General features: G+C 44.4%; 1 protein-coding gene across 1 annotated transcript in view; it reads right to left on the bottom strand.

Moving 5' to 3' along the window:
* Positions 1-365: 365 nt before the first annotated feature.
* The window catches only part of brdt (bromodomain, testis-specific), a 167,493-nt gene continuing 151,565 nt past the window's right edge, over positions 366-16,293 (bottom strand). The window contains exons 20-21 of the mRNA XM_067989576.1: positions 1,785-1,953; positions 366-442 (exon numbers count right to left, since the gene is read on the bottom strand). Coding sequence (XP_067845677.1) covers positions 374-442; positions 1,785-1,953 — 238 coding nt within the window. The 3' untranslated portion in view covers positions 366-373. The remainder of the gene's footprint in view (positions 443-1,784; positions 1,954-16,293) is intronic.

Here is a 16,293-nt window from a genome sequence, read left to right as displayed (position 1 = left end):
AAAAAAAAAATCAGGTTTACAAAAGATGGCCTTAAGGGATAGGAATACCCCATATACCAACTGGGAACCACAGTCCCCAAACAATTTGCCCACATAACGGTAACTGCACAATGTATTTCATTTATGTGAAGAGCTTTGGGACATTTGAGAGATGTAAAACAAGCACTACATAAGTGCAAGTTCTTTCATCTTCCTCTATATACAGGGAAAATTCCAATAAGCATTTGGCGGTCAAACTCACACAGTGTGGAGTCCAGAATATACTTTAAAAAAAACTGCAAACTCAAAACCTGTCAATTCAGATCATTTCAACCATCATACAGATGGGATATTTACTTTTGCATGACCAGAGTCCAAATCATTGCCAAGATTTCTAATAAAGATTTTCTTCAAATGTTGCCATAATATCACTCTGTAAATTCATATCAATAGTAGTTGCCATCTGTAAAAAGATGAAGATGAATGTTGTTCAAATTTGTATGTTCAAGCAAATCTAATTCTCAAATTCCAAAAAGGGGTAAAACACTTAAAGAGCTGTTCTATTTAAATTAAAGAATCAGTTTGAAAGTCTCAGGACAAATTGAATAGGTTGAAACTCCTGCAAGAGAGAAAAATCAGTTTGAATTTCCAAGAAACAGTTTAAATTAATTAGTGGCAAAAAAATTCTAGAAAAAGAAACACTATTTAAAAGCTATTTACAAAGCATTGGCTTAGTTCTTAGAGTTGTCATATTATTTTGTCCACTTATAGAGTTAGGCAGTAGGATGTCTACTGTAAATATATTACAATTTGGCTGTTATTCTTGCTTGTTTGTCTCCTGTAAAATAAATTTGCTTCATATTTTAAATAGTAAAATCAAGGTCCTATGGGATGCTGTAATGCTGGAGGATGATATTATGGAGGTATAGATTATGGCCAGTAACTAAAAGCAATTTCTAGACAGGGTTATTTGACTTGTTTTCCTGGGCATGTTACCAAAAGTTTATCTAGATCTCAAGGCTAGGATGGACACTCAAACTAATGGGGAGTTGGAAATTACCCATGAGTATGATGAGCACCAAAATAATCTGAGGTAAGGTTAGAAAAGACCCAAAAGTGCTTAAAGACAAAAAAGATTCCTTGCTTAGAGAAAAATATCTGGTCAATATGGGAGCCATCATTGATTGTCTGAACACAGTGAAAAATTACCATTCCTTGAGGGAATTAAGATGATTGGAGCTGAATATTCGACTTTCTCCCCCTTAGTTCCTTGCACCTTTTTGGGTATAGATACATGAAATAAGTTACCAGAAAAGGTCATTGAAGTGGAAGGCATGGATACGTTCAAGGGGCAACTGCATGGATATATGGAGAGTAAGGAAATTTGTTAAAATATGGGTAGGTGGAGTTGAGATCAAATCAAAAAAATTGATCTTGTTAAGGCAAATAGCCTTTTCTTAAAAAGTCACTCTCTTGTCTACCAATCCATTACATTGTATTAGAAGCACCAAAATTGGGGCATTTCTTAATAAATACAAAGAAGCAACTCACTCACCGAGTCTCTCTTCTTTAATTGCAGACTCAACTGCTATGACACAGATGAATTTCATGTTAGGTTCCTACTGTGAATGAAGAATTTAATGTATGTGTGGTTTTTACTAGTGGGTGGAAACTGTTTCTTGGAAATGGACAAACGATCATAAAAACTATCACTGAGCACTGTACAATTAATATATTGACTATTTAGTCACTTGTGAAATAAATAGCAATTAGTTTGTCAGAAAGAATTGACTTGGGCTACTTACTGCTTCTCTTCTTCTACGCTCTTGCTCTCTTTTCCTGGCCAGCTCTCTTTCTTTATCCAGTGATTCTTGCTGTGCCTCATTCTCTTGCATTTTTTGCTCAGCCCATTTCTCACAGAACTCATCTTGGGCTCTTTGAATGTGTTCAAGGACACTTTCCTTCTCGTTTTCTCTGCAACACAAGTGTTGCTTCAGTGTGACCTCTTGAAAGGAAATGTTATGTTTGTATACAATACACAAAATTTGGTAACCAGGAGTGATTACAAGGCAATAATCAGTTGACAGGTTCAAACTGCAAGAACTGCCTACCACAATCTGATTTTTGAAATTAGATCACTGCAATATCATACCCTCTTTTCTAAATAAAATTAGTTTTAATCTTACATCAGGGTTTTACATATCCTTTCTTATATTGTGAGATGCTGCTGTGAGAAGCCCAATAGCTAAAACACTTAATGTTGCTGCACAAAGGTATTTGCATGCTAGGAAAAAATACTTCATATCTTACCAAAAATAAATTATAAAAAATTACAGGGAAAAGCTAGATTATCTATTTCTGACATTACCGAGATCCCAAGCAACAGTGACAGCACAAATATAGTGAACAATTAACAGCTCCAAACACCACTTGGTCAGCAATGAAACACATAGTGCATGGTTGGAGGGAGTTTTCTTGTGAAGAGAATTTCTTTCAATGTAAGAGGAACACCATACAAAAATGGTATAATTTAACATTCTTCCTCATTGTACAAACAGGAGTAATGCACCCAACACCATCACAGAAGCCCTATCGCCACAAGGGCTGCACTGGTTCCAAGTTGCAGCTCATCACCTTCCGAGGGAAATTAGGGATGGACAATAAATAGTGTTGCCAGCATTGGCCACATTCAGGGAACAAAAAAAAAAGAAACTGATAGTTGGACTGACACCAGTATCGTCAGGTCAGGTTGGAGTACAGAGGTGTAAGATTATCTGGAGAGGAAACGTGGAGAGAATACTACATGGGAAAGCGTACAAAATGCTCCAGGTCTAACTAAGAGTCTGAGAAGGATCCTCCATGAGTTGGGCCACTGCATGAATAGTTTGGCTTTCAAAAAGTGCACCCTGTCAAGAACAAAAAAAAAATCATTACCCAATGTGCTTGGCACTGGCTGTGCCTAGTTTGTTTTCCTAGTGAATGTAACTGCCAAGGTTGATGAAAATTTTTGGTTTCATTTACACAGAAAGCTAATATCTTGTGCACATCTATGATACTTTCAACAAAAGAAATGGGAGGTGACGGATAAAGCTCTTGCATCACAATTTTTCCTGAGACAAATTTGGCAAAAAGAGACATATTAAGCCAGACTTGTCCAACTAAGTCAGGAGATGCTCGATGTATGAAATCTTGATGTTGAGGATCAGAAGGTCTGACAGCGGTGTCTTTCTTAATTAATAATGGGTTATTAGAATTATTTATATGGCAAGGGGAAATTTTTGGGAGAATGTACATAAACCCTCCTGAAAAGTGGTCATAAGGATTATCTTAGGCTTCTTTGTTGCATTTACAGAGTATCTGTACCTCCACAAATTTATTCAGCACTAACTTGGATACCTGCATCCTGCTTTTAAAAATTGGCATCTGCAACCCTAAGCTTCTCTGTTCCTGCATCTATCCTTCGACCCTTCCTATTTCTCATCTACATGCTGCCCCTAGAATCGTAGAAAGGTTACAGCACGGAAGGAGACCATTCGGCCCATCGAGTCCACACTGACTCAATGCAAGAGCAATCCAGCTAGTCCCACTCCCCTGCCCTTTCCCTGCAAATATTTTCCTTTCAAGTGCTTATCCAGTTCCCTTTTGAAGGCCATGATTGAATCTGCCTCCACTACCCCCTCAGGCAGTGAATTCCAGATCCTACCAATTGCTGTGCAAAAAAGTTTTTCCTCATGTCACCTTTCGTTCTTTCACCAATCACCTTAAATCTATGTCCTCTGGTTCTTGACCTTTCCGCCAATGGGGACAGTTTCTCTCTATCTACACTGTCTAGACCCTTCATGATTTTGAATACCTCTATCAAATCTCCTTGCAACAGTCTCTGTTCCAAGAAGAGCAACCCCAGCTTCTCCAGTCTATCCACGTAACTGATGTCCCTCATCCTTGGAATAATCCTAGTAAATCTCTTCTACACCATCTCTAACACCTTCACATCTTCCCGGAAGTACAGTGCCCAGAACTGGACACAATACTCCAGTTGTGAATGAACCAGTATTTAATAAAGGTTCATCATGACTTCCATACTTTTGTACTCTATGCCTCTATTTATAAAGCCCAGGATCCCGTATGCTTTTTTAACCGCTTTCTCAACTTGCCCTGCCACCTTCAACAATTTGTGCACCTATACCCCCAGATCTGAGTGTTCCTGTACCCCTTTTAGAGTTGTGCCCTTTAGTTTATATTGCCTCTCCTCATTCTTCCTACCGAAATGTATCACTTCACATTTTTCTGCGTTAAATTTCATTTGCCTCGTGTCAGCCCACGCCACCAGCTGTCTATATCCACTTGTAGTCTATCACTATCCTCCTCACTGTTCACTACCCTTCCAAGTTTTGTGTCCTCTGCAAATTTTGAAACTGTGCCTGTACACCCAAGTCCAAGTCATTAATATATATATCAAGAAAAGCAGTGGTCCCAGCACTGACCCCTGGGGAACACTGCTGTACACCTCCCTCCAGTCCGAAAAACAACCGTTTACCACTACTCTGTTTCCTGTCACTTAGCCAATTCTGTATCCATGTTGTTACTGCCTTTATCCCATGGGCCGCAATCTTGATAAGCCTACTGTGCGGCACTTTATCAAATGCCTTTTGAAAGTCCATATATACACATCAACTGCATTGCCCTCATCTACCCTCTCTGCTACCTCATCAAAAAACTATCAGGTTAATTAAACACGATTTGCCTTTAACAAATCCGTACTGGCTTTCCCTAATCAATCCACCCTCGTCCAAGTGACTTAATTCTGTCCCGGATTATCATTTCTAAAAAGTTCCCCACCACTGAGGTTAAACTGACTGGCTTGTAGTTGCTGGGTTTATCCGTACACCTTTTTTTGAACAAGGGTGTAAGGATTTGCATCGGTGACATCATCCGAAAACACATCAGATTCCAGATGTACGCTGACGACACCCAGCTCCACCTCACCACCACATCTCTCGACCCCGCTACTGCCTCCGATTTGTCATGCTGCTTGTCCAACGTACAGTATTGGATGAGCAGAAATTTCCTCCAATTAAATCATAGATAGAATCATAGAAGTTACAACATGGAAACAGGCCCTTCTATACCCATCTTACCCATGTAACTGTCCAAATGCTTTTTAAAAGACAAAATTGTACCCGCCTCTACTACTGCCTCTGGCAGCTCGTTCCAGACACTCACCACCCTTTGAGTGAAAAAATTGCCCCTCTGGACCCTTTTGTATCTCTCCCCTCTCACCTTAAATCTATGCCCCCTCGTTATAGACTCCCCTACCTTTGGGAAAAGATTTTGACTATCTACCTTATCTATGCCCCTCATTATTTTATAGACTTCTATAAGATCACCCCTTAACCTCCTACTCTCCAGGGAAAAAAGTCCCAGTCTATCTAACCTCTCCCTATAAGTCAAACCATCAAGTCCCGGTATATTGGAAAGACTGAAGCCATTTTCTTTGGTCCCTACCACCAACTCTGTGTTAGATAACCTTGTTAACTGTCAACTGTCAGATGACCTCAGAGGGGCCTTCACCTTGATACTTGACAAATGTAAGGATATAAATGAAAGAGCATGAAAAGAACAAAACACAGCAGATTTGAAGACCTACCATGCTGCACTGCTGTCCAGAGGCTTGGACCAGGTAATACTGATCTTGATTCTGTTAATTGTTGCTTGTATTATTGATTCTGCTAATGTTACAATAAAGCCTTGTTATACACAATTGGAAGCACCAAGCCAAATCATTGGCAGGATGACCTAGGGCCGAATACCCTCTAACACCCAGCCCAACAAAGTGGCGACCCGTAGCAGGACTTGGCAAATAAGACGAAGTAGCCAAAGCTGAATCCCTTTGGTTTGTAAAGGGTCATATCCTCCCCCAAGAGTTAGGTTACTAGTTTAGTAGACTAGGAGTGAGGATGGTGCGCTACCCACTGACAATTAAACAGTATGAGTAAGAAAGGGGAATCTAACTGGATCCACCAGTATGAGGAGAAAGTCAGAGGTGGTGTAGTAAAACTAGGTAAGGTGCTAATTCTGATAACGTCCAAAACGGATGAACCGTACAAGGAGGGGTGTGCCTGGATACGAGAACAGGTCGGGGCTAAGAAAATAAAGCCAGGAAAGCATGCAGAATATTTGTACAGATATGCTATGTGGTTCTGTGCAGTTAAAAATGAAGATAGGGCTAAAAATTTAAAAAGGAGGAGATGATGGCGCATAAGTGCCAGAGCGAATGTGAGTAAAGAGAACTACAGCAGTCAATTGAGAGCTTTCACTTGCGAATCACTGAATTAAGTGCTATGTCAGGAAACCAATCAGCGCTAGTGAATTTAGCAGCTGCTCAAGGGTCAGAACAGGTGGCACAGGAGTGTGAGAGAAAGAAGCTGAAACAGGAAGTAGAAAAGTTAAAACAGCAGTTAGATGATGTAAGAGAAGCGCTGAGGGAAAAGTCAAAAGGAATAAGGAAATGGGTAAACCTGACCATCAACAGTGTCGGATGCAAATACAAGCACTCGGGAGTCAGCTGGGGTGGAAAGCGGCTGTGGTAGAGGCAGTAACCCGAGGAAGTTGTGGATTTGGAGGTGATGAGGTTGATTGGGGAGTGTTGGAGGATGGGGTGTATCATTACCATGATCCTCTTCCTAAGGGAGCACAGGAACAGGTCAAGGTGATGTACAGACTAATCAGGCGCATCAAGTAACAGGTGATTACGAGGAGGCTTGCCTAATCGCCCATGTAGAACAGGCGATGACGCAAGAGATGGGTCCGATTAAAGTCAGAAGGGGCCCATTAGAGCTCGCTTAGACATTTGGGATCTTCATCCAGGGTCATCCTCAACTTGACAATCTGGATTTTAAGTACATATTGTTGTATGGCTTGAGTCCGTACCTCAAGGCACGGTTGGACCCAGCAGTCTTTGCCGTCGCCACTAATTCTCAAGCTGTAAAGGATACTATTCTTGCAGTGCTGGGAATGGGTCAGATAGATATTTATGGTGCGATTGGTAAATGTGAACAGGGACAGCAAGACCACCCACATGTATTTGAGCAAAGATTGCACGAGCTATACGTTATGTCCCAGCTGCTGGCCCCAGCAGGGACAAATCATCGCGATCAGGAGGGATATAAGAAGTTGTTCTTCTCAAAATTGACACAGAGTTAAAATAGCCCTGGGAGCGGCAGTGAATGGAAACAGTGCTTGGGCCACAATCACGGCCGCTGTACTTCAGGCACATCAGAATATATAAGCCTTTGGGCCCGGAGGGGCTAATACTGAAGCGAAGCCTGGGGGAAGTCTCAGGTCCACATAGTAGAGGGTCCTTACCCCAAGAGGACTAGTGGACATGGCAGGGATTAGGGCCGACAACAGGGCTATGGTGCTGGACCAGGGAACAGAAATCGCCCTGGTGAGGATGTTTTCACCGTGGTAAACTGGGACACTGGGCGAGAGATTGCCGAAGCACACCTGCTCGACTGGGTGTGGGGGGCGGTCCAGGACCAAGGTCCAACTAACCTCCTCCCTATGAACCCTCACAGATGAAAAATTGGACAAATTAATCGCAATATTGGCTACTCAGCAATTAACAGGAGTGGGGGGTGGAAGGGGGCAGCCTCCCTCAGGTCCATTCGGTCCAGGCCACAGCGCCACCGGTGGGGGGCAAGCCAACTAGTCCGGACCCACAATGACGGGGGGTTCTGGCCCCACGACTATCCGGTAGTAAGGTTCGTGGAGGACACGTGACAATCGGCCTTTCGTCACTGCTGTGATCAGAGGGGGCCCACAGCAGATGTTATTAGTTGACACTGGTTCTAACATCATTGTCTTACATACCTTATACCCCTCTGACTTTGCAGGAACCACAGGGATTATTCATTCACTGCAAGGCTGTAATGGCTCTGTACAAGAATCTACGTGATTGACATGTTGATCAGATAAGAATACCTGATCCGGTCGCGATGACTATGCCGATGGGTAGTGGGCTATTGGGATCCAAAACATTAAACCGGTACAGGATAGCGATTGTTTATACTAACCAATGTTTGTGGATAAAAGATGTGACTGGACAACAGCTTAATGTGTCTTCCGCGATTATATCTGATGTTTTTGCTGCGCCACCAATTAAGAAACTTGAACCGTCTCCTCCCCTCACTCATTCTGACCCAGGCGTTCAAGCAATCCTGGAACAGATGAATGGGGTGATGGCTAAACAAATATGATTGTGGTAGGTTAGATGAGAAAGAAAGGGTTAATGGCCCACTCCACAGTAAATGTAAACAATATCCAATTCCCACCGAGCGCCATCCTTTTGTACAGGCTGCAATTGACTCTCTGCTAGAGCAAAATGTGATCCATCAGGGGTCATTCGCTCTGAATTCACCAATTTGGCCGGTAAAAAAACTAGATGGTAGTTGGCGATTGATATCCTCACCATCACAGAAGCCAGTCTTCAGCCTATTCGATTCACTCCATGTGACATCAAGAAATGGCTGAGTGCACTGGATACAGCAAAGGCTATGGGCCCCAACAACATCCCGGCTGTAGTGCTGAAGACTTGTGCTCAAGAACTAGCTGCGCCTCTAGCCAAACGTTCCATTACAGCTACAACACTGGCATCTACCCGACAATGTGGAAAATTGTCCAGGTATGTCATGTCAAAAAAAAGCAGGACAAATCCAATCCGGCCACTTACTGCCCCATCAGTCTACTCTCAATCATCAGCAAATGATGGAAGGTGTCGTCGACAGTGCTATCAAGCGGCACTTACTCACCAATAACCTGCTCACCGATGCTCACTTTGGGTTCCACCAGGACCACTCGGCTCCAGACCTCATTACAGCCTTGGTCCAAACATGGACAAAAGAGCTGAATTCCAGAGGTGAGGTGAGAGTGACTGCCCTTGACATCAAGGCAGCATTTGACCGAGTGTGGCACCAAGGAGCCCTAGTCAATTGAAGTCAATTGGAATGAGGGGGAAAACTCTCCAGTGGCTGGAGTCATACCTAGCACAAAGGAAGATGGTAGTGGTTGTTGGAGGCCAATCATCTCAGCCGCAGGGCATTGCTGCAGGAGTTCCTCAGGGCAGTGTCCTAGGCCCAACTATCTTCAACTGCTTCATCAATGACCTTCCCTCCATCATAAGGTCAGAAATGGGGATGTTTGCTGATGATTGCACAGTGTTCAGTTCCATTCGCAACCCCTCAGATAACGAAGCAGTCTGAGCCTGCATGCAGCAAGACCTGGACAACATCCAGGCTTGGGCTCATAAGTGGCAAGTAACATTCGTGCCAGGTAAGTGCCAGGCAATGACCATCTCCAACAAGAGAGGGTCTAACCACCTCTCCTTCACATTCAACGGCATTACCATCGCCGAATCCCCCACCATCAACATCCTGGGAGTCACCATTGACCAGAAACTTAACTGGACCAGCCATATAAATACTGTGGCTACAAAAGCAGATCAGAGGCTGGGTATTCTGTGGCGAGTGACTCACCTCCTGACTCCCCAAAGCCTTTCCACCATCTACAAGGCACAAGTCAGGAGTGTGATGGAATACTCTCCACTTGCCTGGATGAGTGCAGCTCCAACAACACAAGAAGCTCGACACCATCCAGGACAAAGCAGCCCGCTTGATTGGCACCCCATCCACCACCCTAAACATTCACTCCCTTCACCACTGGCGCACAGTGGCTGCAGTGTGTACCATCCACAGGATGCACTGCAGCAACTCGCCAAGGCTTCTTCGACAGCACCTCCCAAACCCGCGACCTCTACCACCTAGAAGGACAAGAGCAGCAGGCACAGGGGAACAACACCACCTGCACGTTCCCCCCCAAGTCACACACCATCCTGACTTGGAAATATATCGCCGTTCCTTCATCGTCGCTGGGTCAAAATCCTGGAACTCCCTTCATAACAGCACTGTGGGAGAACCTTCACGGACTGCAGCGGCTCACCACCACCTTCTCCAGGGCAATTAGGGATGGGCAATAAATGCTGGCCTTGCCAGCGACGCCCACATCCCATGAACAAATATTTTAAAAAATTGATTACAGGAAATTGAACTCAGTCACACCTTCGTGCACACCTGTTGTGAGCGATTCATCCATGTTGCTGGCACAGGTCCCGAGGACGGCCGAGATCTTTTCAACCCTCAATATCTCCAATGGAATCTGGAGTGTTCCAGTTCACCCAGAGGATCAGTATAAGTTTGCATTTACTTTCAATGACCAACAATATACCTGGACATGTTCGCCACAAGGGTTCCATAACTCTCCTACAATCTTCCACAAGCGTATGGCATTTATACTGAAGGGATGTTCTCACTTACAATCTGTTCTACAATATGTGGATGACATTTTGATTGGCACCAAGATGCGAGAACAACATCTGATTATGCTCCGGGACGTTCTGGCCAGACCAAGGACGGCCGGCCTAAAAATCAATCCCAAGAAAGCTCAGCTACTACAAACAAAAGTATCTTTTCTGGGGATCACTATCACACGATGGAAAGACGCCTGACACCCACAAGGTGGACATTATACTGAGGCTACCATTGCCAGTGTCAAAAACGGCACTCTGTCGTTTTTGGGGCTGGTGGGGTATCAACAATCATTCATTTCACAGTTTGCAGAACTTGCTAAGCCATTATACGACTTACTCAAAGGAAATGATGATTCAGTTCAGCAGGATTGGACGGATGAACATATCGATCCAGTAACCAAGTTGAAGCAAGCGATTGATCTCTCCAGACCCAAATCAGCCATTTCACCTCGAGGTGACGGCCACACCCAAAAGCCAAGCAGCCAGGAGGTGTGTAGCAGATTGACACCAATCGCTTACACATCCCGCCTCCTAGCTGGAGTTGAGAAGACATTTGACCCATGTGGGCGACACCTTCTAGCAACCTTCTGGACAGTCAAGCATTTTACTTATATTACCGGGCTACAGACTTAATGAACTTGTTACTAAAGCCCAATGACACATTGGTCTCGTTGCAGCAGCTGAACCACTGGACGTTGCTGCTGATGGAACGTGACATCCAGGTCACCCCTAAAAAGACGATGCGCATTCCGCATCTTTTATGATACCAAGCCGAGTTACACACATGTCCCTTGCCCATCATCCAATTTGATAGTCACCCAGTCCTTAAGATCCCAATAGACGATGCACAAAGCATCTACACTGATGACTCATCCTACCACGTAAATGAGAAACCACATATGGGATTTGCAGTGGTTACCTCTGAGCAGGTGTACCAGTATAAAGGTAACACGCACTCTGCGCAGAATGCTGAATTGGCGGCTTTACTAATGGCTGTTCATATCACATCCAGTGTGGCTACCAACATCTATTCGTCAGTGCTTTTGTCGTCAACACAGTACTGTTGTTGCCGCTTTACTACTGGCATAACTTGTGTACCGCGGACCGGAAACTGCTGGTACATGCAGCAATGCTCTCCCAACTATGGGTGGCGCTACAAGACAGGAGGGGGCCTATCTACCTGGGGAACGTCAAGACTCATAGCAAAACAGGATACCCACACGCTCACGGAAACTCGTTGGCTGATCAACATGCTAACGCAGCAGCACAGCATGGGGCGCCAGGAGAACCTACTTCCATGCAGCAGGTGTCAGTGGTGGACTCTCCAATCCCCCCTGTTGGCCTACACATCTTACAGAATGAATATGAGCACTACTGCCAGATCCATGAGTGGCACGACCAAGGGAAACCTCTTCCACAACCCACGCCGTATGCCCACCGTACAACTCTCCTGATCCACGAGTCACATTCAGTCCTCATGTACAAAGGGCCTGGGTGCCAAATCCCAGTTTTGTGTGTGAGCCATCCAGTTACGCAGAGGACATCTTTCAAATGTTTCACTCATCACCTATGGGCGGTCATGCGTCATAGAATCATCAGAAACTACTATCTCTAAAATCAAAAGAATCAGCCTGGTGACCCTCCCTTGAATCAGATATTGTCCACAGGGTTAGTTGATGTTCACTATGGCTGCAGCACAACCCAGGTGCTAGTGTTAAGTGTTTTTAAGGTCGGCACCTCCGCTAGACGGTCCTTGGACCCATATTCAAATTGATTTTATTGGCCCACTACCACAAGCGCCAAGTGGTTTTGTTCACTGCCTAATTATTTTGGATAAGTTTACTTAATGGATAGAGGCTTTCCCGGTACGCACCAACACAGCTTTAACTGCAGCTTGTGTGCTATTGTGCAAAGTGATCTGAAGGTGGGGAGTACCAATACAGGTTGACAGTGATCAGAGTCATATTTCGCATGGAAAATTTTCGCCAAGCTACAGACAATGATGGGAATCAAACAGAAGTTACGCATTTCCCTTCACCCATAATCCTCAGGGGTAGTGGAAAGGGGTAATCAAACCCTAAATATGATGCTCAGGAAATTTTGTGCAGATCACCCCGCACAATGGGCCAATATGCTTTCGATGTGTTTAATGGCTATCAGAGTCACCCCACGTTCTACAACCGGCATATCGCCATATCAGGCTATGACCGATGGTTGGCGAGGACACCTGGTCACTTGTTAATCCCAACAGCTACACCAATGTTGCAGAGAGCAGTTACTGAAAATTGGGTACAAAAACAAATGGAAGAATCAAGCAGAACCACAAACATGTATGTAGCTAAACAATTGGGCAAATCAAAAAAAGATAAAAAGGTATTTTGACAAAAAGGTACGATCTTTTGAGTAGCAGGTCAGCGACACAGCAAGGGTAATAGATTATTGCAGAAAGGAACATCCCTTTGCACCTAGATGGAAGGGACCGTTCCCCATAACCAATAAAGCTAGCCCGTTAGTATTCCTGATTCAGAGTACCGGGAAGAAGAATGTGAAAAATAGCAGATGGTATCATATCAGCCAACTTAAAACAGCAGGTTAAGAATTATGTTTAAGACTGAGATAGTAACAGTTGCTATGCTTGGTTTACAGAACTAAAACTGGAAATGGAAATTGGGTGGTATCAACTGTACAGACTGATATCCGACCTGTGGGTGAGTCCAGCAATGACTCAAGCATGTAACATCACGGTCGATGGAGATGGAGTTCAGAGAGGCAACAGCACACAGCTGGATCAGTCACTACAAGGATAGGACAGAAAGCTGATGAACTGTGCAATTAATGTCAAAAACCACACTCTGGTCAATATTACCTACTATCTTAGACTCCATAGAACCCGAACTTCACAACTATGTTGCCCAGTTTGGATATGATATCCCTCCAATTCAGGAAGATTTTATAGCATTAGTTAGGACGCTTAATGGGTCTGTCAAACACCTGTACCAGTTGCAGCAAAGGAATCAGGAACTATCTGCGGATATAAAGAACTTGACCCCCGAAGTTCAATGGTGTGATGTTTTAAGTGATATCTCCACTCACCACTGGGTTAGAATCGCATCGCATGTCTTGGTGGTGTTGCAAGTGGCTATTGTTGTTATATTGAGTATTATGATGTGCAAGTTAAAGCGTATGCTTAAAAGGCTTAACCGACAAGCTAATAATCTGGAGCTAGCTGCCCTTATGCAGGAGGGAGATGATTAGTCATCCTGTTGAGGGATCAAAACTATGTTTTTCACCCTCAAAGTGGGGAACTGTTGGATAACCTTGTTAGCTGTCAGGTGACCTCAGAGTAGGCCTTAACCTTGTTACTTGACAAACGTAAGGATGTAAATGAAAGAGCGCAAAAAGAACAAAACACAGCAGATTTGAAGACGACCGACCACGCTGCGCTGCTGTCCAGAGGCTTGGACTGGGTAATACCGACCTTGATTCTGCTAATGTTACAATAAAGCCTTATTATACCCAATTGGGAGTGCCAAGCTGAATCAATGACAGGGTGACCTAGGGCCGAGTACCCTCCAACACTCGGCCCAATATCTGTTCCCCAGCCACCAACTCCATCCTTCTCCCTGGCTACTTTGAGGCTGAATCAGACCATTCATAACCTTGGCACCCTATTTGACCCCAAGTGAGCTTCCGACCCCATGTCCTCTCCATTACCAAGACCGCCTACTTCCACCTCCGTAACATTGCCCGTCTCTGGCCCAGCCTCAGCCGATTTGCTGCTGAAACCCTCATTCATGTCTCTTGGTTACCTCTAAACTCAACAATTCTAATGCACTCCTGGCCGGCCTCCCATCTTCCACCCTCCATAAACGTGAGCTCATCCAAAGCTCAACTGCCCGTATCCCAACATGCACCAATTCCCGTTCACCCATCATCCCTCTGTTCGCTGACCTAGACTGGCTCCTGGTCTGGCAATGCCTCGATTTTAAAATTCTCATCCTTGTTTTCAAATTCCTCCATGGTCTTGCCCCTCCCTATCTCTAAACTCCTCCAGCCCTATAACTCTCCGAGATCTCTGTGCTGCTCCAATTCTTGCCTCTTGTGCATCCGATATTCATCGCTCCACCAATGGTGGCAATGCCTTCAGCTGCATAGGTCCTAAACATCTGGAATTCCTAAACATAGAAACATAGAAAATAGGAGAAAGAGTAGGCCATTCGGCCCTTCGGGCCTGCTCCACCATTCAAAATTATCATGGCTAATCGTCTCACTCAGTATCCTGTTCCCGATTTTTCCCCATATCCCTTGATCCCTTTAGCGTTAAGAAATATATCTATCTCCTTCTTGAGTACGTCTAATGACTTGGCCGCCACTGCCTTCTGTGGTAGAGAATTCCACAGGTTCACCACCCTGAGTGAAGAAATTTCTCATCTCTAGGCGGTCTTGGTAATGGAGAGGACATTGGTGCATGTTGGGGTCAATATTACCTACCATCTTAGACTCCATAGAACCCGAATTTCACAACTATGTTGCCCAGTTTGGATATGATATCCCTCCAATTCAGGAAGATTTTATAGCATTAGTTAGGACGCTTAATGGGTCTGTCAAACACCTGTAACAGTTGCAGCAAAGGAATCAGGAACTATCTGCGGATATAAAGAACTTGACCCCCGAAATTCAATGGTGTGATGTTTTAAGTGATATCTCCACTCACCACTGGGTTAGAATCGCATCACATGTTTCTCATCTGGGTTCTAAATGGCATACCTCGTATCCTGAGACTGTGACCCCTGGTTCTGGACTCCCCAGCCATCAGGCACATCCTCCCTGCATCTAGTCTGTCTAGTCTTGTTAGAATTTTATATGTTTCGATGCAATCACCTCTTATTCTTCTAAACTCTAGTGTATATAGGCCTAGTCGACCCAATCTCTCCTCATAAGTCAGTCCTGCCATCCCAGGAATCAGTCTGGTAAACCTTTGTTGCACTCCCTTCACGGCAAGGACATCCTTCCTTGGATAAGGAGACCAAAACTGCACACAATACTCCAGATGTGGTCTCACCAAGGCCCTGTACAGCTGCAGTAAGACATCCCTGTTCGTGTACTCCAATCCTCTTGCAATGAACGCCAACATACCATTTGCCTTCCTAACTGCTTGCTGCACCTGAATGCTCGCTTTCAGCGGCTGGTGTACAAGGACACCCAGGTCTCGTTGCATCTCCCCTTTTCCCAATCTATCACCATTCAGACAATAATCTGTCTTTCTGTTTTTACAACCAAAGTGGATAACCTCACATTTACCCACATTATACTGCATCTGCCATGTTCTTGCCCACTCACCCAACTTGCCTAAATCACATGGGAGCCTCTTTGCATCCTCCTCACAGCTCACATTCCACCCCAGCTTTGTGTCATCTGCAAACTTGGAAATGTTACATTCTGTTCCCTCATCCAATAGCTGGGGCCCAAGCACTGATGCCTGCGGTACCCCACTAGTCACTGCCTGCCACCTGGATAAAGACCCGTTTATTCCTACTCTGTTTCCTGTCTGTCAACCAATTCTCAATCCATGCCAGTATATTCCCTCCAATCCCATGTGCTTTAATTTTGCACACTAACCTCGTGTGGAGCCTTATCAAAAGCCTTCTGAAAATCCAAATACACCACATCCACTGGTTTTCCCCTATCTATTCTACTGGTTACCTCCTCAATAAACTCCAGAAGATTTGTTAAGCATGATTTCCCTTTCATAAACCCATGCTGACTTTGTCCAGTCCCATTAATGCCTTCCAAGTGTTCTGTTATCACATCCTTTATAATAGACTTGAGCATTTTCCTCACTACTCTCTCCGCCTCTCTACTCCTTTAAGATGCTCCTTAAAACCTACCTCTTTGACCAAGCTTTTGGTCGCCTCTCAATATCTCATGTGGCTCAGTGTCAAATTTTGTTT

This window comes from Heptranchias perlo, chromosome 9, assembly GCF_035084215.1.
Source record: "Heptranchias perlo isolate sHepPer1 chromosome 9, sHepPer1.hap1, whole genome shotgun sequence".
NCBI lineage: Eukaryota > Metazoa > Chordata > Chondrichthyes > Hexanchiformes > Hexanchidae > Heptranchias > Heptranchias perlo.
This window is presented reverse-complemented; position numbering and strand designations above follow the sequence as displayed.